At 39.4% G+C, this 27,825-nt stretch overlaps 2 protein-coding genes across 7 annotated transcripts in view; one reads left to right on the top strand and one right to left on the bottom strand.

The window, feature by feature from the left end:
• ZNF106 (zinc finger protein 106) overlaps nt 1-25,014 on the bottom strand; it is a 40,917-nt gene extending 15,903 nt beyond the window's left edge. For 3 of the 4 annotated variants that reach the window (XM_039705536.1, XM_039705539.1, XM_039705538.1), the window contains exons 1-10: nt 24,875-25,014; nt 17,004-17,089; nt 15,541-15,602; nt 11,196-11,393; nt 6,991-9,048; nt 5,540-6,161; nt 4,617-4,686; nt 2,879-3,033; nt 2,718-2,778; nt 2,047-2,388 (exon numbers count right to left, since the gene is read on the bottom strand). In XM_039705536.1, coding sequence (XP_039561470.1) covers nt 2,047-2,388; nt 2,718-2,778; nt 2,879-3,033; nt 4,617-4,686; nt 5,540-6,161; nt 6,991-9,048; nt 11,196-11,393; nt 15,541-15,602; nt 17,004-17,057 — 3,622 coding nt within the window. In that variant the 5' untranslated portion in view covers nt 17,058-17,089; nt 24,875-25,014. Of the gene's footprint in view, nt 1-2,046; nt 2,389-2,717; nt 2,779-2,878; nt 3,034-4,616; nt 4,687-5,539; nt 6,162-6,990; nt 9,049-11,195; nt 11,394-15,540; nt 15,603-17,003; nt 17,090-24,507; nt 24,600-24,874 lie in introns of all 4 variants that reach the window. The other variant, XM_039705537.1, reaches the window with a different exon arrangement.
• A 1,028-nt stretch (nt 25,015-26,042) lies between these two features.
• Nucleotides 26,043-27,825, top strand: part of SNAP23 (synaptosome associated protein 23) — a 20,150-nt gene continuing 18,367 nt past the window's right edge. Inside the window, exon 1 of one of the 3 annotated variants that reach the window (XM_039705545.1) lies at nt 26,043-26,178. The gene's annotated coding sequence lies outside the window, so the exon portion shown is untranslated. The remainder of the gene's footprint in view (nt 26,179-27,825) is intronic. The other 2 variants (XM_039705546.1, XM_039705547.1) reach the window with 2 other exon arrangements.

Raw genomic sequence — 27,825 nt, 5'->3', positions numbered from 1 at the left:
AGGAAACCACCATGGCACTGAAAGAAAACAGAATCACTCAGTACCACAGGTGGGACACACTGCTGGCATTTAGGGGAAAACAAATGCAATCAGCTCCGGCAAAGCAAGGCTGAGCTAACCTCAATGGGAAGCTGAGAAACTAAACATTCAACCCCAAAAAGTAATCAGTCTGCCCCAGAATGAATTCCTCTTCCTCAAATTACAGATTTTACCTCAAGGCAAATGCTTAGCTCCCCTAAAAATTTAGGGGATCTGAAGGTAAACTCATTTTAAATGTAGCACATACAGAATTTCATCGATACTAAAACTATGGTAACTTGACAAATGAACATAAAAATAATATTCTTCCTTTTAATACACCAAAATTAAGTTTGTACGAAATGGAAAAATAATGTGATTAGGAGCTTTCTGAAGTAATTGGTTAAGTAACTAATGTAGCTATACACTGAAGGTTCATCTTCATAAGAAAAAAAACCCAAAACCTCTTCAACTTCTCTGTTGTGAAGTTTCAAGATTCTGCAAGCAAGATACTTCATGCCACTGCAGCTAGAGATCACAAAATCTTTCCTTAGAGTTGGAAAACTGAGAATAAAAATAACACTGATACAAATAAAGATAAAAATTTCACTGATGTTTAAGCATAACAGTATGGCATATGCCAATAAAAACAGGAAAGCAAAGGTAGTGGCGTCCTAAAAGTTGAGTCTTAACACTGCTAACAAACAAAAAAGCTGATTCTTCCCCTGCCTCAAGTTTACTTTAGTGAATACCCCCAGAGCTTCACATTCCTTGTCAAATCCTCCAAAGAGAGATGAAGCAAAACTAAAATACTACATTAATATATTTCAACACTATGTAATACAGGAAACGCAATCATGACTAAAAAAACCCCACCACTTACATGCAATTCTACAGTTGAAGCAAACTAAAAAAAAGTAAAAAAAAAAATCAAATTATTTTAATTAAAGAGGTATAAACTTCAATTCAGCCAACATTCACCTTGTGCTTGAGAAAAAAAAATGCTTAGAAAGGTAGAACATGACTTATTCCATAGTATTTTATACTTCAGTGGGGGGGGGGGAAATTGATCCTAGTTAAAGATAGCCAACACAATCTTATGATTTTCTCAAATTATCTAAGTTAAAGGTCTGGGTAAGTGACATTGTTATGGCAGACAACTGTCATTAGTCACCCTGCTTGATTTCACAGGCTCTTAAGAAAGTATGGGATGAGCTTTTAATCTTCACTTTTTACCTTCAGTCACAGTAGCAAACTGCAGAGGAAACTACCAATAGTATCTAAGCTTTTGACCACAGTGCACAAGTTTTCTGGGGTTTAAATTGTCTAAATAAAGAGTTGGCTATTTCAGCTGTAGTCACTAAGATCTCACTTTGCTGAGGCAAGAGCTCTCCCATTAGCAGTTCAATTAGTTGGCTATTTCAGCTGTAGTCACTAAGATCTCACTTTGCTGAGATTAGCAGTTCAATCAATTCAGCAGTTTCTCCTCCAGACAAAAGTAAACTCCTATCTTCATTGCTAGCACCTGCATGCCCCTTACATAAGTGAACAGTGCCTAACAGCCAATTAGTAGAAGGTGGATTGTTACTTCTAATATTACAAATTATACTCTTCATGCTTATCTAGCAGAGTCCAAAAAGAACACAAAATTATAATCATGTAGCTGTTCATAATTTTTTAAAAAATGCTTTCACACACATCTTTTTCCTTTGTAGGCAGACTTTTTGCTACCAGTGCTCATTAAATGGTGCAGAGTGGAAGACAAATATTATAGAGGAGATTGTCATGTTTGTAGGGTTGTATCAGTTTTGGGTTTTGTTAGTTAACTAAATTATTCTAAGAGGATGTAGCCTTCAAATTCATGTTTGTTCTATTTTCAAAGCAGAACTAGAAAGTCCTACACAAGTTAATGAGAGTTCACCCCTGCCTGACAGAGCACAGGTTGAGGTACAATTTACATTATTTTTGGAAAAAAATAATTTCTTTATTTTCTTCAAGCTAATTATCTTAAAGCAAAACTACAATTACCATTGTTCTGTTCCACCTCTTCTGTTTGTGGAGGACATGGGGAGCTCTGGAGTACAGAATTCACATTTAGTTCTGTGCCTTTTGGAGATGCAGGTTCTCGTTTAACTTGTACTGAGGAGTCAGGACTATCAGAAGGTGTACTGCCAGAAGACTGGAATGGTGATGGCACGGTTACAGGAACAGCAGCTCCTCGAGGAGGTACAGAGGAAGGCAAAGTGTCCAAAAGGGGCAGGAGAGAGCCTGAAGGAACCGAGTCAGCTGCCATCTGAGATTTGCTGTTTGGTCTCTCAGTTAGGGCACTGCAGGAAAGTTGCTCTGAGAGTTCAGAAGGTTCATATGCTTCTAATGGCAAAAGAACAGATACATTAATGAAAAAAATAAATAAATAATAGAACAAAAGTATTTATACTTTACAATAAAATTTAGTGGTGCCAGGAGCTCATTTCTTGTGGACACAGAATCAAGGAAGAGAAAACTTTGAAAAAAAGATACCAGAAGGAATATCAAAACTGACAGTTCACACTTGACGATAAAGGCCTCATTTTGCAAGTCTACAATTTTATTGTAGCTTAAATGAGCAGATTCAAATTAAACACAGTTTTACAAAGATTCTGAGTTCAAAGAATATGAGAATAAGCATTCCACTGTTATAGCTCTGTGGTATCCTGTACCTTGTAGCCCCTGCAAGATCTGGATTCTCTGACTTCTCAGGGTACTCATTTCCATAGTTATCTGCAAAACAGTTGTAGCTTGTATCAGTCCCACTGATTTAACAGGCAGTTCTTCATGCTGCTAAGTTCTAGTTCAGACAGTTTCCAAAGCCCACTATTACCTGTTGCTTTAACACAAGGAAGCGTTGAACCTCAACATAGGCAGCCCTCAGGGCAGCCCTTGCCTGCAAGAGGCTGCTGTCCACATTCTGCAGGGACTTGCTTAACTCTTCTTCCCTCAGAGAAATAGCCAACAACTGGTCTACCTGAGAACGTTCTGAAAAAGAAACAAAACGTAAGAGTCTAATTGCACTGAACAATACATTAAGATACCTTACTTGTGATGTCACAACAAATAGTACCACTTCAGAATGAAAAAATCCCATAAATTAGGTCAAGCATTCAAGCATCAATAATTATACAAGCTAAAAAGGAGTACTTATGGACAGGACTAGCCACATCTATATGGAAGAAGGGCAAAGTGAAGTATTCTTTAAGAAATCTCAGCCTTGACTCTAGTAAGTAATTCCATCCCAGCTTTGCCAGCACTGATTTAGTTAAATAAATGAAGTAATTCTCTTCCACAAAGACTTTTTCTTGAAGAATGTGTACAAGAAGTACAAATACACATCTGCCATTAATGTAATCAAAAAGGCAAAGGCAAATTTAAGCTAAACAACATTTAAATTATTCAGTGAATGCAAAAGCCAAGGAAAAGCTGTTTAGGAGAAAAGGAACCCAATGATTAAAAAAAGAGTTTACTACTCAAGATGATTTTGAGCCATGAGACTGGTGTTTGCCATCTCTTGAGAAAGAGTCTCTGACCACTTAGTAGGTTTCTTACCACCATCAGTAAACGATCCTCCAATACCTCCTAGAGACTTCTGGCATTACAGCTATTGTCCAAACAAATTTCCATTTGGGCATTGCTTAACTGCGCTCAAGTTATAGTTTCCTTTAGCAAATTTACTACAATAACAATAATGTTAAAACAAAGTAACAGGAAAGAGATTTTCCTAAGCAGAACGTGTTATTAGTCTCTATAACAGACACTGGCCATTGAAGAAAGAGTCTGATAAAACCCCACAGAAGAGTTATATTATTGCCCGACATTACAAACAATTCTTAAGATCAAAAAATAATGAAAAAAAAGATAAATGGCACATTTGAAAGCCATCTTTGGAGCCCAAAGCTCCTAGCAACAGTTTAGTTAAAAAAGAAAAAAATTCTGCCTAAAACAAGATGGTTGGATGATTCATTTTGAGACATGGTGATGAGGAGGTTTTAAGCATGTTTGAGAAAGACATGTCTAATGCCAGGATAAGAGTTTTCTTTGGTCAGGAGCAGGAAGGAGAGAGGCATTCCACACTCATTTCCACTAAGGACATTAAAAAAGTAAGAAGTATTGTCAGAGATGTCAGAAACAGAACAGAGACCAAACTAAGCAGAGTACTATTTTTCTGGTGAGACCACCCAGAATTAGAAAGGGAAGCTGCATGGGGAATGAGAAAGACGTTAACTGGGGACTTTTCCCTTAAGAACTTCCATCCAAAGAGGCAACAAACCTCACTACCCTGTAGAGGGGGAAAGCAAAGGTCCCATCTGTACAATCAGGAATATGAACTGCTGGCAGAAGGGATGCACATACCCTTCTCTTAGAAATAACTTATGACAAATTAAGATAACGGCCTTCAGAGAAGAATGTGTTGCAGATTTGTGAGCAGTCCACACTACAAACTCCAGTAAAAGCCCAAGAAACAGCATAGTAACACTAAGGAACTACTACTTCAGCCAAGTCAAAATACTACTGGGTGTTTATAGCCTCTACACCACATGCACACATGTATGATATTCACTCACCTTTTTTACCTTTGATTTTTCTTCTTTTATTGTTTCTTTCTAGACTAGGGATTTCAGGAGAAGATCCCTCCTGCAAGTAAAATCATCTATTAAAAAGTAACAAGAATAATTTTGCCTAAATAAAGAACCCGAACATCCATCATCTTTTCAATCATTATTGTAGGCACAGAGAAGAATCCATAATTTGTTTGCACATTCTTGTATAACTCATCATTTGCTCTGCTCTTAAAAGAGGGAGGACAACAAAGTGCCATGTTTTCACCTCAACTAAGAAGAAATTTTAAATAAGCCGACAGACTTCTTGCTCAGATATTTAAGATTGCACTTGAATCAGTTTCTGCTCTACAGTTTTAGTTGAAGGTGTAGAGGATTAAACAGCGAGGAATTAAAATTATTGCTTTCTGCAAAACCATTTTGTGAAATTGATCAACAAGATTTTTTTGAATTTTTGGGTAAGTCTAAGACCAGACTCTGAATTCAGATTTAAGAATATAATTTTAGGTGCATAATTTTTAAAAATGTTTTTATTTCCTTTCTTACCCAGAAACATCTATGGAAAACAAATTTCTACTACAGGCTACCTTCCATTTAAATTGTGTTGTGAAACACCAAAATACTTGCTACAAAACCTAGTACTTCCACAGAAATATTGTAACAGCTTTTGTTTATCAACATAGTATGCCAGGTACCAAATCAAATAAAGAGCATTCCTACTAATTACAAAAAACTATCAAAAGTACTGCACTATGAAAACAGAAATTTAAAGAAAATTAAGTCAAACAAAAAATGAACTTGATGTTATTAATGAATAAGACTATCAGATGGGGAAAGTCCTCCCTGCACAGTTTTTCCAAAGCTGAATGACCATTGACAGAGAAAGAACCTTGTCAGCACATCAAAGCTGGACAGAATTGCACACTTACTCCAGTTGCTCTTCGCTTCTTTCCAATTCCTTGGCTCTCATTCTGTTCAGTACCAGATGTGCAGCTACTGTCTGTAGCTGCATCTATGTTATTAGACACTGCAAAAGGTGAAGCACTATTTGAAGCTGGACAATTTTCTTCTGACATCTCTAATACATTTTGTTTTTCAAGAAGAGGTGTTCTCTTCTCTGGGCTCTCCTGGTCTTGTTCTGTGTGGGCTGTGATCTCAGAGGTGGCCTGTAGGCTTTGACTTCTTCTGCCAGCCTCAGTTCTTTCAGACATAAAAGGTGACAAAGCAAGAGATGGTGTCCCCTCTTTCTGATCAGCCTCAATGTTAGTGCTTGTCTCATATGCAGATGTTAAATGATGTGGGTGGCCGGCTGCAATTACTTGCCTTTGCCCACTTTCTTTAATTTTGGCTTGTTCACTGAAAAAGCTATAAGCAGAAGGATTTCTGTCTGCTATGACACTGCTTTCAGAAAAGCTACGTTTTCTGGCTGAGCCAGACACTAAGGAAATCCCTTCCCACTGGAATCCTTCCAGAGCAGTCGGATCAGAGTCTTCATTCAGTTCTAGACCCTCTTGCTCATTTTGAACAAGAGGCACCATTTCTATGCCAAACCTTTAATGAGATAAAAAGAAAAATAAACAAACAAGTTACAAGCCTGCTACACATAAAGAAAAGCCTCCCCCTTCCCCAAATGTACATTACTGCTTTAAGCAGTAGGTTTAATCCCATTACATGGGTATTCTGTGCTTTCTACCTCATCTGGCAATGAAACACCTCCTGTGTATCACATAATCACAAAGTGTCTAAGAACTGGCAGCATGATTTTCAAGTCAGAAATCATGTTATTATAAATTATTCCCAAGCAAGGTTGGAATAATCAAATGCAACATTTGTTCAAGACACTTCAAATTTTTCAGGTTTAAAACAAGTTTCAAAAATGCAGTATTATGTAATTGCTTCCTTAAATACAAAAGCAAACTGTGTACCAGAATAAAAAATTAACAAATGAAAAGTGAGCATTTACACTGCTTGCAGCACAGTCCTAAAAAAATCAGGAAATAGGCAACTGTCATAGCATTGTTCCCATCCTGATTGCATTTTTACATTCTTCCATTACTAGAACTTCAAAAGAAACTACACTGTTACCATCCACATTCAGATATTAAAGCAACCATTATGAAGGGATCAGAATCTTTTCTGAGCAACTACTTTTACTTATCTATGGACAGATATTCATTCACAGCATCAATCAATAAAAACTCTGCATTATTTGCAAAAAATCTGCACCATTTTAAAAAACTCTGCAAAAGATCGTGGCACAGCAAGCTTCATTATGAACTCTCAGTTTAAGGATTTTGGAGTTCATTTCAGATATACGAAGAAACAACCCGCCTCCCTCAGCACGCCCTGAGAGACATGGTTAGATCTGAAAGGTACCAACCTTGGTAAACCTTTGCCAAGTTCCTGTTTCTTCTTTGTTACCTGCTGGATGACCTGATCCCAGTTAACATTTCTCCGGGAAGCACTAAGAATCTGCCTGAGGGTAGGTTTAAGCCCTGACTCCTTCTCTGTCTCACTTCTCCGAAGGCAATTCACATTCCGAATGCGACGTGCGTTATTGAGATTGGGCTCTGGGAGATGTGTCCCAACTTTGCTCTTCAGACTGATATGCCGTGTCAGGTCTCTTTGCAGAGAAGCAGGCAGGCCAAATTTGCTTAAATCTTGAAGAAGGAGGCCTACTGACTGGCTTCCTCCTTTTTGAAGCTCATTATCTGAAGGATTTTCAAAACTTTCCATTTCAAATTGATCACGTGACTTGACACACTCTTCATTCCCTTCCCTGTCCTGTGAAGTTTTCAAATCCACGTGCAAATGGTCTTGACTGCTTGATGAAGAAACTGTGGGTTCTATCTGAAATGTAAAATTTTTCAGCTCAGCAGAAACAATACTTGAAGCAGATGGCTTTTCATCATCTTCCTTTTCAGAGGTTTTATCTTCAGGAGTGTCACAGGGTAAAGAAGAATCCAACTTTTCAAATTTTGCTTCTGACTTCTCACTTCCCATTAAATCATCTAACGAATCTAGTCTGAGCTCCTTCTTTGGCAATTCTTTCCCAGTTTCTTCCCTATTCTGGTCACTTGTATCTTTGCAAGAGCTTAAGGGAGCATTTTGCAAGGAATGGTTGGACTGAACACCTTTGGGATTTTGTTCAGCTTCACTTAAGTTATTAATAGGCTCTCCAAGATTGCTATCAAGCACATCTTTGTTGTCTTGTAAGTTACCAGTACAAGCACCATGCAGCTTTGATGAGTAAGAGAAGAAACTGTTTGTTGCCAAGTTCACTGCATTCAAATGATTCTGGTCTTCACAAGTTGAGGATAACAGAAGCCTGACATTTTTTAAGAGACTGTTCGTGTCTTGCTTTACAAAGGATAATTTCATACCTGTGATATCCAGAAGAGGGGATTTCAGTGACGGCATCCTATTACTTCTGTCATCATCTCTGTCAGGCTTTTCAGCACTGGAAGAGTCTTTCATAACCTTGCAAGAATCAAGGTGATCTAAGGTTCCATTAGAAGGGGAAGATGCTTCATGGTTTTTAATTTCTGAAAGGTTAACATTGCCTTCACAAGTTTTTCCTTTCATTAATGAATCAGTAAGAGGTGTAAGTACAGAACCCATTTTATCTGAAGTATTTGAAACATTATCTTCAGACCATGGTTGCTGCTCTGCAGTTTTCTGGGATGGGTAGGGAGTCCAGCGATATGTTTTATCTCTGGAAGGACTGACACTTTTTCCACTGGCTCTTGAAATTTTACTTTCTAGTTGTTTCAATGTATTAAATTCCAACACCCCCTCAGCAGCAAGCTCATCACTAGTAAAATCCAGACAGTCACCCCTATTTCTACGATTTCTATATGGCAGAACATTGCCTTTCTCTGGCCGCTGCCATGGACACCTTTCCTGACTGTATATACTTGGCTCTGGTGAATATGAATCTCCTGAGCTTCCAAAATTCCAGCCATTTGCACCATGAGGACTTGGTTTCCAGTTTCCTCCATAACTGTTAGAATTCCAGCTAGAAAAATGACCCATTTCTTCTGAGTGCCAAGTAGAATTTCTTCCCCTGGCACCATGATGCCAATTTGATGCTCCTCCTCTCCGCCCACTTTGATGCCAAACGTTTCCACAATTCCCACAGTTATGTCGTTTTGAAGGGTTTCCTGAAACATTCTCATGCCACCCAGAGCGCCCCCTTGCACCACCTGAATGTCTGTTTATATTAAGGTTCCTCTGAGAGTGTGAAAATTTGCCTTGTCTAGGACTAACATAATCATCGTTTTCCCATTTCCAGTCCCTTTGTGATGCATTATGATGATGCCATGATGACTGATCAAAAGCTTCTCTTTCTTTGTAAGCAGCTCTCTCTTCTCGCCTTCTCTGTGATCTTCTATCATCACATTCTAATTCTTGGTTTGCACAACTTGGTTCAGTTTGCCTACAAAAGAATTGAGAAAAGTCTAAATTCTGAAACTATTCTGTTAAAATCCAACAGTCCATAAGCTTCATGAATTTTATTTGCACTGGGAAGAAAATATTTTTAAAAATTATTTATTATTAAAAGAAACAGATACTTTTCAGCAGCTTTGCTTTTCGAGCTTCAGTAATGTTTGACTTTCAAAACTAACACTGTACCTTTACTTAAACGTGATAATTTCAAAATTTATCTCAAATGATTTGGTGCAGGGACAGTTCAATAGACTGATTCTCAAATACTTTTCTCTAACTTGAAAGATAATATTGCTTTATATTTACTATTGGATTAACAAGAAACAAATGAAAATAAAGCTTCTGTATGTTGTAGAATCTTTGTAATTGGATCTATCTTAGTAGATAGAAAACTCAATAGTGAGATAATTATTTTTTCTGAAGACTATTCTGCTGGTGTAACTAGAGTGAACTGACAGAAAACAGAGGAAAGTTAGGCTGAAAACATCATTAGTATCCTTACTGGAGGGACCTACTGACATGATGGCTCCATTTATAAAGGTTAAGTCAAAACACAGATGTAAAACGTACACATCAGATAAAGTAATTTGTCTTCTTTTAATCAAGAGACTGGAACAGCGCACAGCATGCAATCCTGAGTCTGTATGAGCCTTCCAGCAGCACTATCGACTGCCCTTTGGATAGCACTTGTGCTTGGCAACGTACCATAAACACGTGGCAAACTATCACATGTACATTTAAAGATAAACGCTCCCTTAACAGCTACAGCTATTCCCAGGGTCAGCAGTCTAAACATTCTAAATATTTATCCTACCAAATGTAGAGTTTTCATTAAAAGTTTTCTCCAGGAACTGATCACAGAAATACATCCATTCTAGATCCTTGGACAAGAAAGACAGTAAAGTTTCACACTACTACTCAAAAACAATTGATTTGAGTAAACTGAAAATCTATATTGTATCACCCTTTATATTGTTGATACATTCCAGTTCTGCTAAAAGATTCACTAATAACTATTCTCTAATGGAAAACAGTCTACTGAGCAAAATAATCTGAGTTCTAAAACAAGAATTCAAAAAAGCAATATCTAAGTGATACAGTAATTTCTAAGAGCCAACTCAACTAGATTACGATCTAATGGAAATAATTTTGCCGAATTAGTAACTTAATCCCTGTACCTTCTGGTTTTCCCCTTCTCCAAACCAGCACCCAGCAGACAGAGATTTTCTACAGTTTTAGTTGCCTCAGAACAACACTGCACTGACAGTATTACTCCTTTTCCACAAAACAAAAAGAAAGAGTGACATTTTTGCTACCTAGCATTAACTAATCTGAAAACATCACCATTGTGCAGTGCAGGGACACATTAGTACAACAGAGTGATGCCAAAACCAAACAGTCGCCACAAGTTTCAACATTTGGAAACATTAATTCAAATTTCTAGCCACAGAATGCAAGAGCTTCTTTTAAAAATTATATGCCCCTTTAGTACCATCACCATGCCACAAATCTATTCAAATAATATATTCCCAACTGGAACATCACACAAGCAATGCACATGTGCAATTTTCACGTAAAATAAAATACTTATTACTTTCTGCAGCCTTCTATTTCATAGTGAGCCACTGGAACTACGCTTAGCTAATGGTAAGCAGCAAGATACAACAGGTAAGAAATTTCATTCAAGGACTAGGGGATTTCAGTGTGACATTTGCAGAATAATCCAATTCATTTTATAAAAAAACATGTACAGCAGAGGTTTCCTAAAGGTCAGGTTCCTACAGACAACCTCCACCATAAACAGTATTAGCACTACTGTCCATTTATTAAGCCTGAAGTTAAGAAGGTATCAAATATTAAAATAAAAACATTAGGGTTCTCAAAACTCAAGACTGTTTTTACCCATAATGGAGAATTATTCTATTTCCATAGTAGCAGTAGAGGAACAGGACAAGAACATTCAGCAGAGTCACATTTACATGTTGAAACTATGATATCCACACAGGTCTCTTGGATTGCTCTCACAAGTACACTGGCTAAAGGCAGTTTACATTTTGAGAGCTCCTAAGCCTTGGAAGTGCATCCTCATTGTGTTAAAAGCAATTCTATGATCTAAGCGGAGAAAGGAAAACTCACCGGTTCCGTTCCTTCTTTTGCTTGATTAGTTGAATGAGTTCTTTGTCAAGGTCTTCTTCTTCTGCCTCTTCTTTCTCTTCGTCTTTTCTGTCATGGGCATTAACATTGTCTTTGTGCAGCTGACTGGAGATGTGCTTGGCATATGCTGACAAACCCACCAGCGTCACCCTGCACACCCGGCATTCATGGTTGCTATCCCTAGGAAGAGAGGCAGAGGGTGGACTTTCAACTCTGCCAACTGGCATGGCAGGTAGCTCGGGTCTTACTTTGTTTCCTCTGAATGTGTCTGAGTTCAAGGCAACTAGGCTTTGCTCGGTATATTTATTTGAATTCTCTGGCTTTCTCTTTCAAGGTTTTGTTTTTTGATGGTCAGTTTTTACAAGATTTTTTTCCAACAATCAAGAGGTAAAAGACTTGGTAATAAAGCTACATTAAGTGGAAGGAGGAATTCTTCTTGAATTGTTGTACTCAAAATCTATTCAGAGGAAACATAGTGAGCGAGGAGGCAGAATGAAAGGCTTCCAGAGCTAGCAGGAGCTCTGAAACCCATCCATGCTGCCAGCTGCACTGGGGAAGCCTGGTGACAGCTTCTACATTTAATCCTAGCCTTGAGCCTTCCCCCAGTGAAATTTAGAAAAGGGAGGAGGCAGTACATGGATACAGCCAATCCTGATACAACATAACCTAAACCGGGACAGCTGAGACTGCTGCCTGGAATCCAAAGACTCCACAGCACAGTGAGTGATGGAAGGGTATCTTCAGTTCACTGTACTTTATTTGGTTCAAGCGTGCATGAGGTCTGCTTTCTACTTTAGAGGACTTATCTCAAAAAATATAGAAATAATTTCAGCTGGAGAAAGTTGACAGCTGTATCAGACAAATGGCTTTACTCATATTACTGGATTAAGACTAGAAGACTTGAACTTTTTTTTCTTTTTAAGAAATTCAGATTTCTAAAACCACAACATTTGTTCTTCTGACAAAGTCTTCCAATAATTCAGTGTTAAAGAAGTACATTATTAACTTCCTAAAAAAGGAAAATATGTTCACCAGATTAAAAATAAAACCACACAGAAAAAAAATTAATTAGAGCATAGTCCACTGCAAATAACTCAGCAGGACCAAGACAGGATTTACTGACTGTGTCCACAGTGCTTCTTTAAATTCTGCCAGTTAATTCATAAAAGCAGATATGTATGTCTCCATGGAGCACTTGACACAAAGGTCTTAGAACAGAAGCATCATAATACAACACACAGTTCATTACTAGGTATCAAGAAAATGGGATCCATAAAAGAAGAAGACAAACATTAATCCTTGTTTTTTTAGTGAACAGTTAAAAAAAACAGAGAGAAAGATCAAAAGATGTACATTCACTCAAAGTATTAAGGCAACATCCTCATCAGAGTGGTTAATCAAGTGTCAGCAGCTATGTTTTATGTATCCTGGATATCAGTGGTTTTCCCTACTAACATACTTAAGATCTTAAATCAATGCAGTCATTCAGACACACCTAGAGATGGCTTTATTTTCAACAGCCTAAGTATTAAAAATCCGAATTTTTTTGTTTAATTATTCTGTATGTTGCAGCCTAATTAATTTCAGATTAAACATTAAGATAAATTTAATTTATTATGTCAGTAGCTTCAAAATTTAGCCTGTATTTTTGAGAACTAAGTGTACTTAATTTCATACACTTCACACTCGCTAATAAAATATTCAAAGCCCATATTCTATATATTGTACTTTGGGCAATCTTATTAATGCAATTAAGGTAAGCAAACCAGTATTTACTAATGTCGTTGGAAGAATCCTCTTCACACTCATAAATGGCACAGCTGTGCATAGCTAATAAGACTTATTTTTAACTTAGGTCATCACACAAGGCAAACTGCAAATAGAAAGTTGGTTTCTCATAGAAAAATATGTTCTTTTTACATAATGTTCCACTTCACTCATAAGGATTCTCAATGAGGAGCACACCCCAGTGGTTCTAATATGGTAGTACTTAGGTTTTAAAGAACAGTCCACATCCTAAGACCCATGTTTCTATTATTTCATAAAACTTTTACCATCCTCATTTATAGACTGACTAACTAAATGCAAAGTTTCATTTATTTTGGACAAAGCCAGTGAGTTAACAGCTGGACTGAGGACAAAGAACTTGTTTCTATCACTTCTAACTTGCAAGTTACTAATTACAAAGCTGTGGTTCTTGTACCAACTGACAGTCTGAAAAGACAAGACTCCTTTGATCTGCTGTTAATCTATAGGAGCCTAAAAAAACCACAACACTTCTTTTTCTTTATGAGCAACTGCTTTAATTGAAGATAAACTGGCCAGGAGTTCAGATAGCTACACTTAGGGGAATTTAGATTTCCTTCAGTTCTATATTTTTCCTATACCCATTAATGCCATCCAGAACTAGCACAGTCCATGGCACACACTGATCCTGTCTACACATTCCCCTGCCATACAGGAAAACTACACAATCTTAGTTGTTAAACAAGGCAGCCAAAAGAAGTTTGAGGTAAACACAACAAAAGAATTCTCAGTATGAAAGCATCCAAGAGCTTTATTTACTGCATGTGTACTTCAGACTGTAGACTCAATGTCCCACGTAACAAGAGCACTATTTCACTTTCAACTAAAAACAAGCAAAACCCAAATATGCCACAGTTTTGTACTTGGCATCCAATTCTCCTTATACACCACACAGAATAAGACTCCAAGGAAAGGAGAAGAGTCTTAAAACATCTCAAAAAATTATTCTAGCCCTTGAGATTACTAAGCTAACTTTAAAATGAAAAAGTATAAATCGATGGGTGCATTTCCTTCACCTCTTCCATACAGAAAGCCTGAAAAGCGACATCTAGTTGGATACTAAATTTCAAGGTAACAAAATGTTGATACTCCCCATACTTTAATAGTATTATCATCTGTTACACAGTTCAGCCACACTCATGAGGCTGCTGCTTGTGCAACACATTTTCTTCTTGAAGTATATGGCTGTAAAAGACTCCTAAAAAACTTCTAATTAAATTTAAATGGAAGAAGAAGGGGCACAAGAGAGAGAATAAGGCTGCTGTTGCACAGCAAAAAATTAAGTTCATTATTTGGAGAACAAGCATCTTCCATGCATTCTTCTGAAAGAGTAATGAAAACAGATAATTACATTAGTAATACAAAGTGTAATAATGATGAAAGAAATTTAACTTAACATCAGTCCTATGGAAATGGATAATGAAAAATTGTCCAGTCATTTGCAAGCCACTGCAGACACAATATCTTCTGGAAATTAGTGTTACACAGCCATACTTAAACGAAAAACAAAATAAAAAAAATTTAGAAGGCCATAAATAAGATGTCAAAATAAGTGAAATTTCAGAATCATTGTCAGAAGAAGACAGTCCAGAACAGAAGTGCTCCACAAGTTAGCTGACCAGAAGACAAAAGTCAGTTTCTAGGGCAGAGAGCATTCTGGTTTGTTTCCCCTGGGTATGAGATAGAAGTCTTGACAAAATGAATCCCCCACACCTCAAAGAGCAGAAAGACGATTACTTTTTGTTCTTTAAAAGGCATTTAAAACAGATTAGTCATTGGTTAAATGACAAATTACTCGCTTGCAGTGAGTTTCTGCTGCAAGATAATTAAAAATTAATTTCTAGATCAAATACTCAAGTGTTTGACAGTATCTGATCTCTGTGGCTACCTCAAAATCCATACACCTGAAATCACTTTAAAATGTACTTTGGATGCAAACTAACTCCCTATTATTAGGATCATATTTGAATATGCCTTAACTCTCCCCTTCTACTTTCCAAATGTTTCAAATAAAACAATGAAACCTTAAAGGAAACACCATCCAGCATGGTTAGGTCTCCTAATCAAGGAACTGGACCATAGTGGCCAATGACAACCACACAAGCAGATATTCTCACAGTGTTTGAAAAGATCAACATTTGGTTTTACATAATGAAAACTTACAAAAAACCAAAAAATTTTTCAAAATAAAAATACCACTGTTCCTAATTCTGACAAAGGCAGAAATCTACTGCTTGCAAAAGAAACCCCACAGACATGAAAATGCCAAGAATGAAGTAACTTTATTTCACTGCAGACAAAGCAATGCAGGTGAGCTTTCTTCCACATCATTGTTTGCCTCCCGAGTTTCTGACATCACGAGAACACATTCATTGCCAGCTGTATAACAAGGCACGCTACTGAAGTGAAGCATAAAAATAAATTGTGCAATTCAGCTTGTATGGGAAATAGGTCAAGAGTTCCTCCAGAAAGTGACATACAAAATGGCATAGGGAAGAATGACGCAAGATTGTTCTCATACCTTCCCTTCAGGTTTTCCAGTTCTCTGTGGTGAAGCATGCTTCTCTTGTGTTCTTCGATCTCCTTCAACATGCAGAAAAAAAAAAAATTGGTTAAAACAAAAAAAAATATGCTGTATTGTGTCTGAAAAGCTCATTTGAGTGAATTCTCCTGCCTTGCAGAAGGGTGTACTCTACTCCTGCAGGGCTGTAGCAGTTGCCATTCCTGTTTCTGTGACTATGAAAGCACAAGCAGGCACACCTGCAGGAAGTTATGTTACCTTTCCCAACAATAACACACGTGAGTCATTAAAACTCAACACAATGGTAGCAGAATTTCAGGAGAAAGTCAAATAACAGTCTATGTAGGAAAGTTTATTAGACTGATTTTTGACAAATCACTGTTGAAAATAATTTTAATTAAAAGTCTCAATAATACCACTCTTCAGAGTCACAGTACTTACAACAGCTTCCCTGTACAATCTAAGCAGTTTGTCACTGTTGAAAATAATTTTAATTAAAAGTCTCAATAATACCACTCTTCAGTCACAGTACTTACAACAGCTTCCCTGTGCAATCTAAGCAGTTTCTCTGCATTTGTATTGTAAGACAGCTGTAAATTCTTCATCATATACTATTTTACTTGGCTAGACACTTCAGTAACTGAGATGTACATGTCAGTTTGTTGTTTACAGCAACCCTGATCCATGAACTGCAGTACTGTTGTAATTATTTACTATTGAAAGGGAGCTGCCAGAAAAGAAAGAACATCCATAACTCAACAAAAGGAAGCAGTCCAGATGATCTAAGTTTCCTTTGGTGTTTGACCCAAAGTGTTTGGAAATCTTCAAAGACCAGATACTAATCACTATCCTCTTTAGCCCTTGAAATCCTATCTGCAAAGGGAAAGGAACTTCCTCAGCCTTGAAGAGTTGTGTGAATTAAAACTTTGGCATCTGCCACATCTCCACAAGCCATGTGGCTAAAAAATACATGAAGGTCCATTAAGAAACTCTCAGTTTCAATGCAGACTTTGCATAAATACACAACACACAGAAGATGGACACCAAACTGACGCATTAATGAATACACATGCTGTGTTACACAAATCCATTTGGTTCTTCCATATGGAAACACAGACCTTCCAAAGGACTCTAAAAAATCATGTATTACAGTATTCTTCCCATATCACAATTTACAGCCAAATAAGTCTGAGCAGTTTTCACTTTAGTATGTTTACAAAATAATGTAAAAAACCTCAAAGACTTCATTATTTTTAACATTCAGCATCAAGCATAGCGCACAGCTCACTTCAAGAGAGATACTCCAAAGCACATACAAATGTATTCTTTGATTTGAGACAGACTTAGGGCAATATATTCCTGGTAAAGAGAAATTGCACTTTGCACAATTTTAAAATGAAAGCATTTCTCATTCACATTTCATATTAATATCTACTGATACATGTCAAGCATTAACTATTTACCTTTTTTGAGTTGTACACAATGTGACATAATGCACACTTTCGTTGCTGAACCATGCTTATTACTCTGGAAATATCTTATCCCATACCTGCAAATAAAAACAATTTAAAAATAACCAACATTCAGGATTATTTGTTTCATTAATCTATTTTACTAAATAAAGTAAGCAAAGTTACTGTTCATGAAAACTGTTGTACTGAGCTTAAGAGAATACATGCCTCTCATGCACAGTTGATACTCTTCAAAAAAAGATAAGGTAGTTTGAACAGTCATCTAAAACATCTATAATAAAAAGTAGTTTTCCCCTTCTCTCATTTTGTTTCTTGTCATCCAAGACATGGTACTCATTCAACAGTCAGAGATCTGTAGGAATCCTCTTAGCTACTCAAATCAGATTAACAAAACACTTTTCAACTAGGATGACAACAGGGAGAAAAGGAATTAGGAAAACCAAGAAGGACAAACTCAGATCTTTATTTTAGTACAAAGAGCCACTCAAGGAAGTTATTTAAGGCCCTAGGAAAATGAAACAGATGCCATTTATGATATCAAAGACCACTAGTCTTCAAGTTTTATTGATCCATTTACTCACCATAAAATAAAACCTGAAGTAATTTAAATTCAGTATTTTTCTCACTAGCCTCTGCAAGAAGTGCACATATCCATGTACTTAAATACTCAATTTAGACAGCATTTTAACACTAATCTACTGAAGACTTGCATATATGCAAAAAAAGCAGCAGCAGGTCAAATAAAATGTCATATGTATTTTATCATAATGTTTACTCATAAGGAATGCAATGAAATTAAGAGTCATGGTTATAATGCTAAAACAGGTATGTCTGTTTAAGTAATAGGGTACAATCTTTGCACTTTTCTTTCTCTTAAAATACACTAAAATGCATAATGATTGAGCATTATTGTAATTTTTTATTGATTTGGCAGAGGCAGTTCTTCACCCTAAACTGGAAACAAATGTATTTTTCCAGCATTTTTGTATCTGCACAGAAAACTATAAATCCTTTCAAGTTTTGCTATCTTACATTAGGCAACTTCAAAGCTAACTTAGCTAACAGCATCAAACTTAACCTGCAAGAGCCTTCTTCAAGAAGTCTTCTTCACAACTGACCCTATAAATTCAATTCTAGTTATTCAACATCAACCTTCTTCATCAGCAGCATCAAAATCTCCAAATCTGGTACTTGCTAAAAGCTGTGAGCAAAGGGTAGGAACAGGTTTTTACCAAATCCAGATTACCTAGAGTTAAAGCAGCTCTGATATTCAGTTGATCTGTCCAACTGTAAACAAAAATCAGCAAGTAAAACCACAACCCTTTAAGTCCAAAATATAGCTCTTTGACAACTCTTTCCCTACAGATTTCCATGTCCATTTACACGTAAGGTACCAGCATCTGTCTGGGTTAAAGGGGAGGAAACTGAGAGCTGCAATAGCACTCTCACCACTAGACAAGAGAGAAAGAGTTTTCTCCCTAAAAAAAAAAAAAAAAAAATCCACATCATTATACTAAAACAAACACATTTAAAACACAAGAGGAGATTCAGTCATCTCGTGTTCCCTAACCACCATTCTTGATCTCCCTGAGGTACCTGAAAGTGTTTAAATATGCAATTTTTAGCTCCATCACATGGGTACCTGATATATTTGAACCATTAGTAGCAGCTGTTTATTTTGACACATAAGCCCCAACAACGGTTTAAGATTATTGAAAACTTTGCACCAGCCTGCATATAAATTCATATGATGTCAGTGATGTCCATGCAAAAGCACCTGCCTTCATGGAAGGTCAGGATTCAGAAACGCTATCTTTCGGACCAAATTATTTTGAAAGCATTTATAAAGATCACAACTTGTTTTTAAATATATTTCAACTGAGACAGCAGTTAAGGAAAGTTTAAGCTAATAAGAGTAGAGACAGAAAATGCGATATTGCAGACTCCCAATTCTCTAGTGAGTTATTAGATAAGTATAATAGCACATCATCAATACACTGTTTATACACAGATCTGTGCAGCTGCAACAGATCTAAAGGAATTATTAATGATCATACACAAGTGACAAATGTTTAGATGCCTATCCAACATAGTACAGCTGGTTTAATGCAATTAATATGGAAGTACTCATGGAAAGCGAGGCTGCTAATCCTTGCACCAATTTCAGACACTTCCTTTTGCATTAAAATGTTCTATACACCCCCAACATTCTTTGCTGGCACTACTTTGTAGTTCAGCGGAGTAATACCCTACATGTGCTCAAGATCTCATTCAAGATGACCCAAGTATTTATAGAATTCGTTCTGCACTGGGCTGAAAGCAGCATGGGACTTAAATCAGGGAAAGCAGGCCAGTTAGCACGGAACATTAAAATCTTCCACCAGCAGAGCTAACATTACACCTGTTTTGGCTAATTAAAACATATAGTAACTATACACGATTACAGGAAGAGTTTTCGGCAAACTGCCCAATCAGCTGGGCATTACTTATGACAGAGTACTAAAAATACTAATAGAATTCAAATGCTATTGGATGTCACTATGAAAAGGGAAACTTTCTCAGTGGCATGGACTCAGAAATAAAGAGATTTGGTAGATGTTACAGGGACTGGGAGAGCATAGACACACATTCTATTTCCAGATCACCTCTTGACTTACTGCCTTACATAGAAACAAACCACTTCCCATCATCCTTAGCTTTCTCTCAAATGCTGCTAAACCTATAAACACAGTGGTTCATTTTAACTAAGTACGTCAATTTTACTGTAAAAGAACTTCTATGAAGTATTTTGAATAACATAACAAATCAAAGCTATTTCCTCAGTCACTATGCAAAATCAGCAAGAATCATTTTGAGCCATATAGTCACTGCATTTCATCTCACCATATACTGGTCTGTTCAATCTCAAAACTTCTATTCTTCATGAAGAAACTTCAGAAACAGAGCTCACTCTAGATAAGTGCAGGCACATTTGAATTCTTAAAAAAAATCCACATACTTTAAACAACCTTCAAGCTTTTACCAGCTTTAACACCTTGTGCTTTTGAAATCATCAACTTGCTGTATAACATAGAAAATTAAATTTTATGGGACTTGAGTAGGAAGATGAGCTACTCTAAAAAATGAGCAAACTGCAAGCAAAGATAAGGTTTTGCCAAAAAGACCTCTCCATCATAAAAAGAAGAACACATGTTAAGAGCAGAATGCAAACCCTTTGAAACAAATGTGATATTACAACAACTTCCTATTTTGAGCGAATGTAACTGTTCAATGGGTCATTTTTTACTTGTTTGTTTTAAAGGGAAGGGATGTGTTTTACAACTAGGTGATATAAACACAACTTGCCAAAGCTCTGCACCTGTACAGAGCTTAGAAACACCACAGAGCTTTAATTAAATTAAAAAAGACTGCTACAGAGATTTTTGAGAACCCTTCTCACAAATAAAAATAGTATACAAAGAAAATTAGGCATTAGACTACTTCCTGCTACAACATCCATTTGTCCACAGTTATTCAACCTTACCGGATAACATACATTAAAAATGTACATGAAGATTAAATCTGCTACAGATCAGTGGCTGAACACTCTGACTATATAAAGCCACAAGTGCCACGGAGTGGGGTGTGCAGCCTGGCATTCCAGCTGCCTAGAAATCCTCAGGAGGCTTCAAAGAGATCAGCAGCACTGGCCTGTCTAAAGGCCTGCCTGAGTGCTGCATGTCCCTACAGAGAGCACTGGAAACCCCACACTTGAGAGAACAGGAGGCTACAAACTCACTGTGCAGAATGTTCTGCAGCAACACGCTCAGCACATGCTCAGCTCCTTGCAGAGATGTCATTCCTGGTGCCTCAGCAACTTCTCTCCTGCAGCAACCTTCTGCACACACAGCAGCTGAATTGTAGAATAGTCATAGTAATAACACTGAGCCCTGGGCTCCAATTTCATCACCTCCAGCAGAAGTTACATGGAATAAAGCACCATCATTCACAGATTATCTTCCCTTCCAAGATTCATTGCCCCTCAAGCATCTGAATTTACCATGCATCCCTGCTAGACAACTTTTACTAATTACCTAAACCCTCCTTCTGGGCATGTGTGAGGCACTAACTTTCCTTCCGAGATGCTGATCTGTGCAACCTAATCCAGGCAACAAACAAAAACTTAAGGACTTACTAAAGTTAAGTCATGACTAACAGCATGATTCTCCCCCAGCACACTGTCAGGCACTGCACAAACTACTTTGTAGTTGGTTTCTTATTTTTACAGGGCAAAGGAGAAAACTACATTACACTCCAGAAGTTAAAATGCTTGTACCAGAAGTAAAGCTTTTAAGGTAAATTTCTGCCTGCTTTCCAATATTTAATTTTATCCATGTGACAATCTAAGGGTAGTCTAGAGCCCTGAGCACTGAAGCAGCACTACTACACAGCAAATGGTATAACTGGGCAGACAAGTGCTCAACTGTTTTGTCATCAAGCCAGGAAAGAAGAGTTATTTCACAGATCAAAGTTCTTTAAGCTTCTGTTAAAAGCAATAAAATTTACTTCACTACCTGGCCTAGAAAACATCTAGCAGAAACTGAGTGCTATCTTATAAGTATGGCTGGGATTTTTACAACATACAGGGAAGGTCTGCTGGAGATAACTACACCACACAGAAATATCTCAAACAGAATGGCACAGGCACAGAACACCTGGCAGGAACACAGAGTTTTCACTGACTTCTATTTTTATTTCATGTAAGTGTAAGAACAGGGCACAGACCATAAGAACAAATACACTTTAAGCCACAACCAAATTGCCTCTTTCCAGCTCCTATACATACGCAATGCTAATAATTTCCTAATATACAAACTTTTCCTTGTTGTTAATCGAGAGGATAATTTCTCTCTAGTGAAACTAAATGCCTTATTTTTGTCTTACTCATAAGAGCTTTTCACACGCCAGAAGATTCAGAAATATATTCTGTCCAAACTGGAACTAAGAACTGTTCAGCATTATTGCTGTATGCTGTCACTTAGAACACCTAAAATCCACATACCTGGAAAGCTTCTGTTTTCTCCCATACTCCCTATTAGGTTTAAGGCATATGCAAGTTTTGTTTTCTTCAGATGTTCTCTTCAAACATCACATTTCCTGGGCTTATTAAAATAGCCATTCCCATTTCCAAGCTGCCCAAAGCACTTCAAAAGGATTGTACAAAACCAGATGTAGTACTTCAGCTAGCACCCTATTAGCACCCTTAGGAGAAGGGATCTGTGTATCCCCACTACTATTACAGCCTCAAACACAATTGATAATGACTGAGACAAAATCTTACTAAAAAGCAACATAGTGATCCACAAGATGTGGGCAAAACAACCTAATTAAATTTTAGGTTTAAATATTTTAATCTAATAATTTAAATGTTACTGTGACTTACAAAAGAATACACATCAGCTTATTCTGGTAATTTGAGTCACTTTATAAAGGGTCTTCACTTTACAGACCCTTTTAAGAATGACAGAAATACCCACCACTAAATTTTACACTTATTTCTGTAACATTAAGTTGTATCCTTTTTTTCCTCTTACTAGGCTATTCAAGCTCATCATATCCTTTCCAGGTATTCATATGACATCTCTTTCACTGATAATAAGTTAAGAACAAGCCACATCAAAGCTACTCTATACATCCTATCTATTGCAGTTCCACAGAAACAGGTACCTGGCCTTGTCAAAATAACTCAGACTCCCTAAGAAAGATCTGCATAGACACAAGAGAACAAGAAGGGAGATCATTCAGTAATTAACTGGGCTTCTTCTATTTATAGTGTCATTACAGAGTATGAAGAATCACTGGAGGGTGATCTGAAGCACTCAAACCAAGGTACTCAAGTCACTCTTCAATATAAAGAGCTTTCATGCCAAGAAAATTCAAGAAAAGGATCTCAAACATTAAGATAGTAGTCATTAATGACCAGGTAATAGAAATACAGGATTCTGCCTAAATTATCATATCTCTGTAATGCAGTTTGTCCCAGGGCTGAACACCAGCAGCACCACCACAACAGGATCAAGATGTAAAATAGTCTAGGACTTGATGAAAGAAACTAAAAAACCTTACATTACAAATATAAAACACAGTTTTATAAAAACAAATAAGTTATATTATTACTTGTAAGGTATAGTATCCTCTTACTCTGCTAGAATCAGCTTGAGTCAGATAACACCTCAAATCTTATGACACCATCTGGTGGCAGAGTTCACAGAAGAGGACTACCAGATATTAAAAAGAGCTTTAACAATTTAAATTTGATTCTGAACAAATTTAAATTTTATTCTGGATATCTTACGAATTTTTGTCTTTACAAGATAAGGTGGAAAGAAATTTGGTAGAAAAATACTTTCATTTTACCTAGAAACTAGAAGTTGTACCTCTGTACACAATTTAGGAATGCATTTAGAGGACAGTGACTGCTGTTACTCTGTACGAACTCACAGTCCTGCAGGAATTAAGATGTCTGTAGCTGACATCTCTTCAAATATGTGACATTTTTGAACATAGGGAATAGAAGCTACCTAAGGTTTGGTGACCAAACGGACTTAGGTAACATGCAAATATAATTAGGATAAAACCAACTGAAAATGCCAGAGTATAGCACCTATTTAGTTTAGCTGCCTTGTACTGCCAGTTCAGCTGAAGTCAAGCAACGACTTCAAAAAAACCCAAAACATAATTCAGTTGCTTTTAACAGGAGATACTTCAGGATAGAAATCCTATTTTCCAAGGTAATAAGTTACAGACACACTGCATTGGCCCTTAGAGCCTGCAGTAGGAATCCCAAATACTGCAAAGCTAATGGGAATAAGCTTCTAAATTCCAGCAAAGCTATTAATCAAATTTTTGGAAGGCTTAAGTGTTTGGGTTGGGTTTTTTTTTAGGCCAGGTTCTGTCAGTTCAGCAAAACAGCCATTTGTTAAATGCAGTAATTGAGGTTTAACTGAAAGAAGTAGCAAATAACTGAGGAACAGCAATAAGCAAAAGAGATCTAGGACATGCAAGCCTGGAAACTCATGTTGAAAACAAAGTCCACAAATTCTCCATTCTCTTCTCTCTCAGGACACATCACTTCAGAACCTATTTGTTCTTTAAAGTTGCACTTCATCAGGTGTAGATGGGAAGGTGAAAAGGGTTTGAGAATGAGAAGATTGTTACCAAACCTCCATCAACAAAGTGTACTGAAGCATGAACTTTAATCATCAATGCCACTTGTATGCAATGTTTCATAAACTTTTATGAATTGATATTCATATGCAACCCTGAACAGTTCCTAATATAAGCTTGTATTTGAACTACCCTGTGTGCAGTGATGAATGATTACTTTCAAACACCCTTTATTTCATACTATTATGACTTGTTTCACGCTTCAGTCCCACTCCTTTTAAGTTACCAGATATTTATCACTAAACTCATACATGCTTTCACTACGACACACTTTTAGATATTTGCTTACGAGGACGGCAACGAAGCAACTCTGCACTCAGTCACACTTCATTCCGGAAACACTTCTGGCAGGTATGAAGAGGCAGCAGGGCAGCGACACACCTGGGACAGAGAGTCCTCCGCCCTAAGGAAGCTGCTCTACAGCAGGGCATCAAGGTCCAGGGACCACTACAGCGATCGGGGATGCTCCCAAGGCACGGCACGGCCAGGCAAAGCGCATGCCCGCCCCAAGGCGAGCTGCCCGCAGCCCCGGGGGCCGGGCTCGCCCTGCTGCCCTCCACAGGCCGCCCACGCCGCCAGAGCCGGAGCGACCCCCACCGCCCCCGGCCGCCACCGCGCTCCCCAAGCGCTCTGCCCCATACAGCCCCGGTACTCACGGATCGCACCCCCCTGCAGGGCAGCGGCCCGGCAGCCCATTCCCCTGTGGGACCGAGGAGGCGCGGCCACCACCGCCCCGGGACCGGCCGCCCGCACCGGGCCCTGCCCGCGAGAGCGCGCGCGGTTCGGCGGGGGCACAGCGCAGCCCACCAATGGGCCGGCGGGAAGGGGCCGCGCTGCACGCTGGGCGGCGCGCCTGCGTGGCCGTGGGGGCTGCCGGGAAATGCAGTCCTGGCGGCGGCGGACAGCCGACCGATCTTAATGGCGAGGGCACCGGCTAGCTAGGGGCATTTACCGACAGGTAATGATAACAGAGGTTATTGTTGTTGTGTGTAAATACAGCGCTTTAAACGCACAGTGCTACGTGTTACCGCTGTACAGATCAGACCCTGCAGACAGCGGGCATCTCAGCAGCGAGACGCCGTGGATACCGCGCTGGCCAGGGCAATGTGCTCCAGGGGCGATTTTTGAGGCAGGAGGAGAAGGGCGCAGGCTATGCACTGTGCAATAAGCCTTACTCCACAGGGACCTCTCACGAGGCCAAAGTCCACAGGGGCTTGGAGCATCCCGAGATGCTGAAAGAGACGACGGAAACCGAGACCCAGCACTGAGATCGCAGCAGCAGTTTCACGGGAAGGGGGCTTTAGGACCCACGAAAGCTGATGCAGGCCCTGGTGCTGTGAAAGCTACCCACTGTGCTTACAGCCCTACAGCAGGAACAGCACCCTAAGGGAAGAACTTATCACATCCGAGAAGGAATATACCTCAGGAAATGGTGCGCGCTTCAGCTGCAAAGGATGAGGTCGAACAGCAACTTTCCCTTTCTGCCCTCCTCCTCTCCGCTGGTGGCAGAAGGGGGCTCACACTCATCGTCCTAGTAGAGAGTAGTAACTGGAGAAAAACCCCACTGATACAAATAGGACACGTGTGCTGCGTTGTTTGCTGCCGCAGCTGCGGTCAGCACGGGCGGACCGCGGGCCGCAGCATGCGCAGCCCGCACCCGGCACTGACACCCCGCACGCTGCAGGGAGGAGGGAAGGCACCCTCGCCTGCCGCCATGCCGGCCGCCCACACGCCGGCGTTCCGGCCCTGCGCCGGAGGAGCGGGGCGGGGAGCGGCGGAGGAGCGGGGCGGGGCGGGCCCCGCTTCCGGGGCGGCGGTGACGCGCGCGGGCCGGCAGCGGGGCGGGCGGGACATGGCAGCGTAAAGGGGCGGCCCGGCCCGGCGTGAGGGAGCGGCGGCGGCTGCGGCGGCGCCGGTAGGTGTGTGACGGCTTGGGCTTTCGCAGCTTGCAGCGCCCCGGGTAAGGCGGCAGGCAGTCTGATCGGTCCGTGTCCTTCTCCGTGCCGCGTAGCGCCCTGTGCGGGCGGGCTGTGGCTGCCGGGGCCTCTGTGGGGCGAGGCGGGCCTGGCCCGGGGCGGTTGCCGCGCTGTGTCGGCGGCGCGGGGCGATGGGCGGCCGCGGATGCGGGCCCGGCTCTCCGAGCCCCGGCTCAGCTGTGGGCTGCGCCGCCCCGTGTGCGGGGAGGCCTGGCGGGCTCGCCCCCGCCGGGGCGGCAATGCCGTGTCCAGGCGGTTCTTATTTGCTTGGTGAGAGCCCGTGAATTGCGGTGTTAGTAGGGTCCGGGAGAAAACTCACCTCTTGTTGCTTCTTATTAAACTTAGGTATTGTGTCCTGCTGCCTTTAGACCAATCTATGGAATGTTGTAGTGTTAATGTAGCAAACAATAAGAACCGATGTGCTTTTTGTGCTTCTTTCACTTGTACGTCTCGGTGCCCTTGGTCCTTCTGGGAAGCCACTAATGAGTAAGCTTTATTTTTCACTTTTTTCCCTTTTTTCTCTTTCTGTTTCACTTAATGTGAAGTCAGCACATAACTTGACACTCTGAGTAAACGATCTAAAGGAACTTTGGAATTTTCTTTATGCAACCTCTCTAACTATTTGCCTAACTTTTTGTTGTTATTGTTCCCTTAAAAAGGGTACTGGATGCTCAGTGTATAGAACTAAGGGTGTTGTTTTACTTCCCCTTCATAGACAAACGTGCTTCTGTGCTGTAAAGGGAACAGCTATGTAGGAAGGTGTTCAGGGACAAAGAAAAAGCCACTTGTGATATCAATTGCTTGCTTGATTGATCTAATTAAGCACTTTATTGCTTACTGGCAGTCTAGTATCCAGTCTATGTGCCTGATCTTCTCTGCTCTGCAGTTTTTGAAGTAGGGGTACAGTTACATAGCACAGTTTGTGTCTTTAGGAGAAATGGAATCTGTAACTCAGTAACTGGATCAAAGTTGGACTGTGAATTTGTGTTGGCCAGTATCTGATTTGGAGGAGGTTTTGTGAGGCTTTTTCAAGGGCAAAAATGAGTTGTTGAGGTGAGAGTAGAGCTGAGCACACTGCACAGAGGAGGTGCCATGGGTAGCGCCTATTCTTTGTGCTATCGCCTGTGTGCAGTGTGTTCAGGAAGCTGATAAGGGAAAGCAGGAAGCATGCAGAGCAGTGTCTTGGTCCTGGCCCTGGCCTCTTCCTCCAGGGCCACAGATGCTTTATTGATTTATCTTCTAGACATAATCATCTGGAGGAGTAGGTTCTGGTGCTAATTCCTTGTGCCACCCTGCATTAGCTGGGCTGAATTTCAGCTAACTAGCAAGTAAGATAGCTGTTTGTGTTATGGAAGGGTTTAAAAAAAACAACTTTTCTGTATTAGTGAAATGAAGAATTTGAGAGAAAAAAAAACCTCCATCACTAAACACAAAGCTGTCTAATTTTGATATTTGTAAGCATGCACAAGAAATTCATATTTAACATTCACTTATCTAAGAATATTGTTTCATTAATTTTTCCATCTTTTGGGGAAGGCAACAGCTCCCTTTACAAGAGAAGGAACTGAGAGCATCTGCAATCACCTGAGGCTGTACCAATTCACTGACAGCTAAAAATACAGCTCATGAGA

The sequence above is a fragment of the Passer montanus genome, unplaced genomic scaffold (genome assembly GCF_014805655.1).
Source record: "Passer montanus isolate IOZ18808 unplaced genomic scaffold, ASM1480565v1 scaffold18, whole genome shotgun sequence".
NCBI lineage: Eukaryota > Metazoa > Chordata > Aves > Passeriformes > Passeridae > Passer > Passer montanus.
The sequence above is the reverse complement of the archived record's forward strand: the minus strand, read 5'-3'. Positions and strand labels throughout refer to the sequence as shown.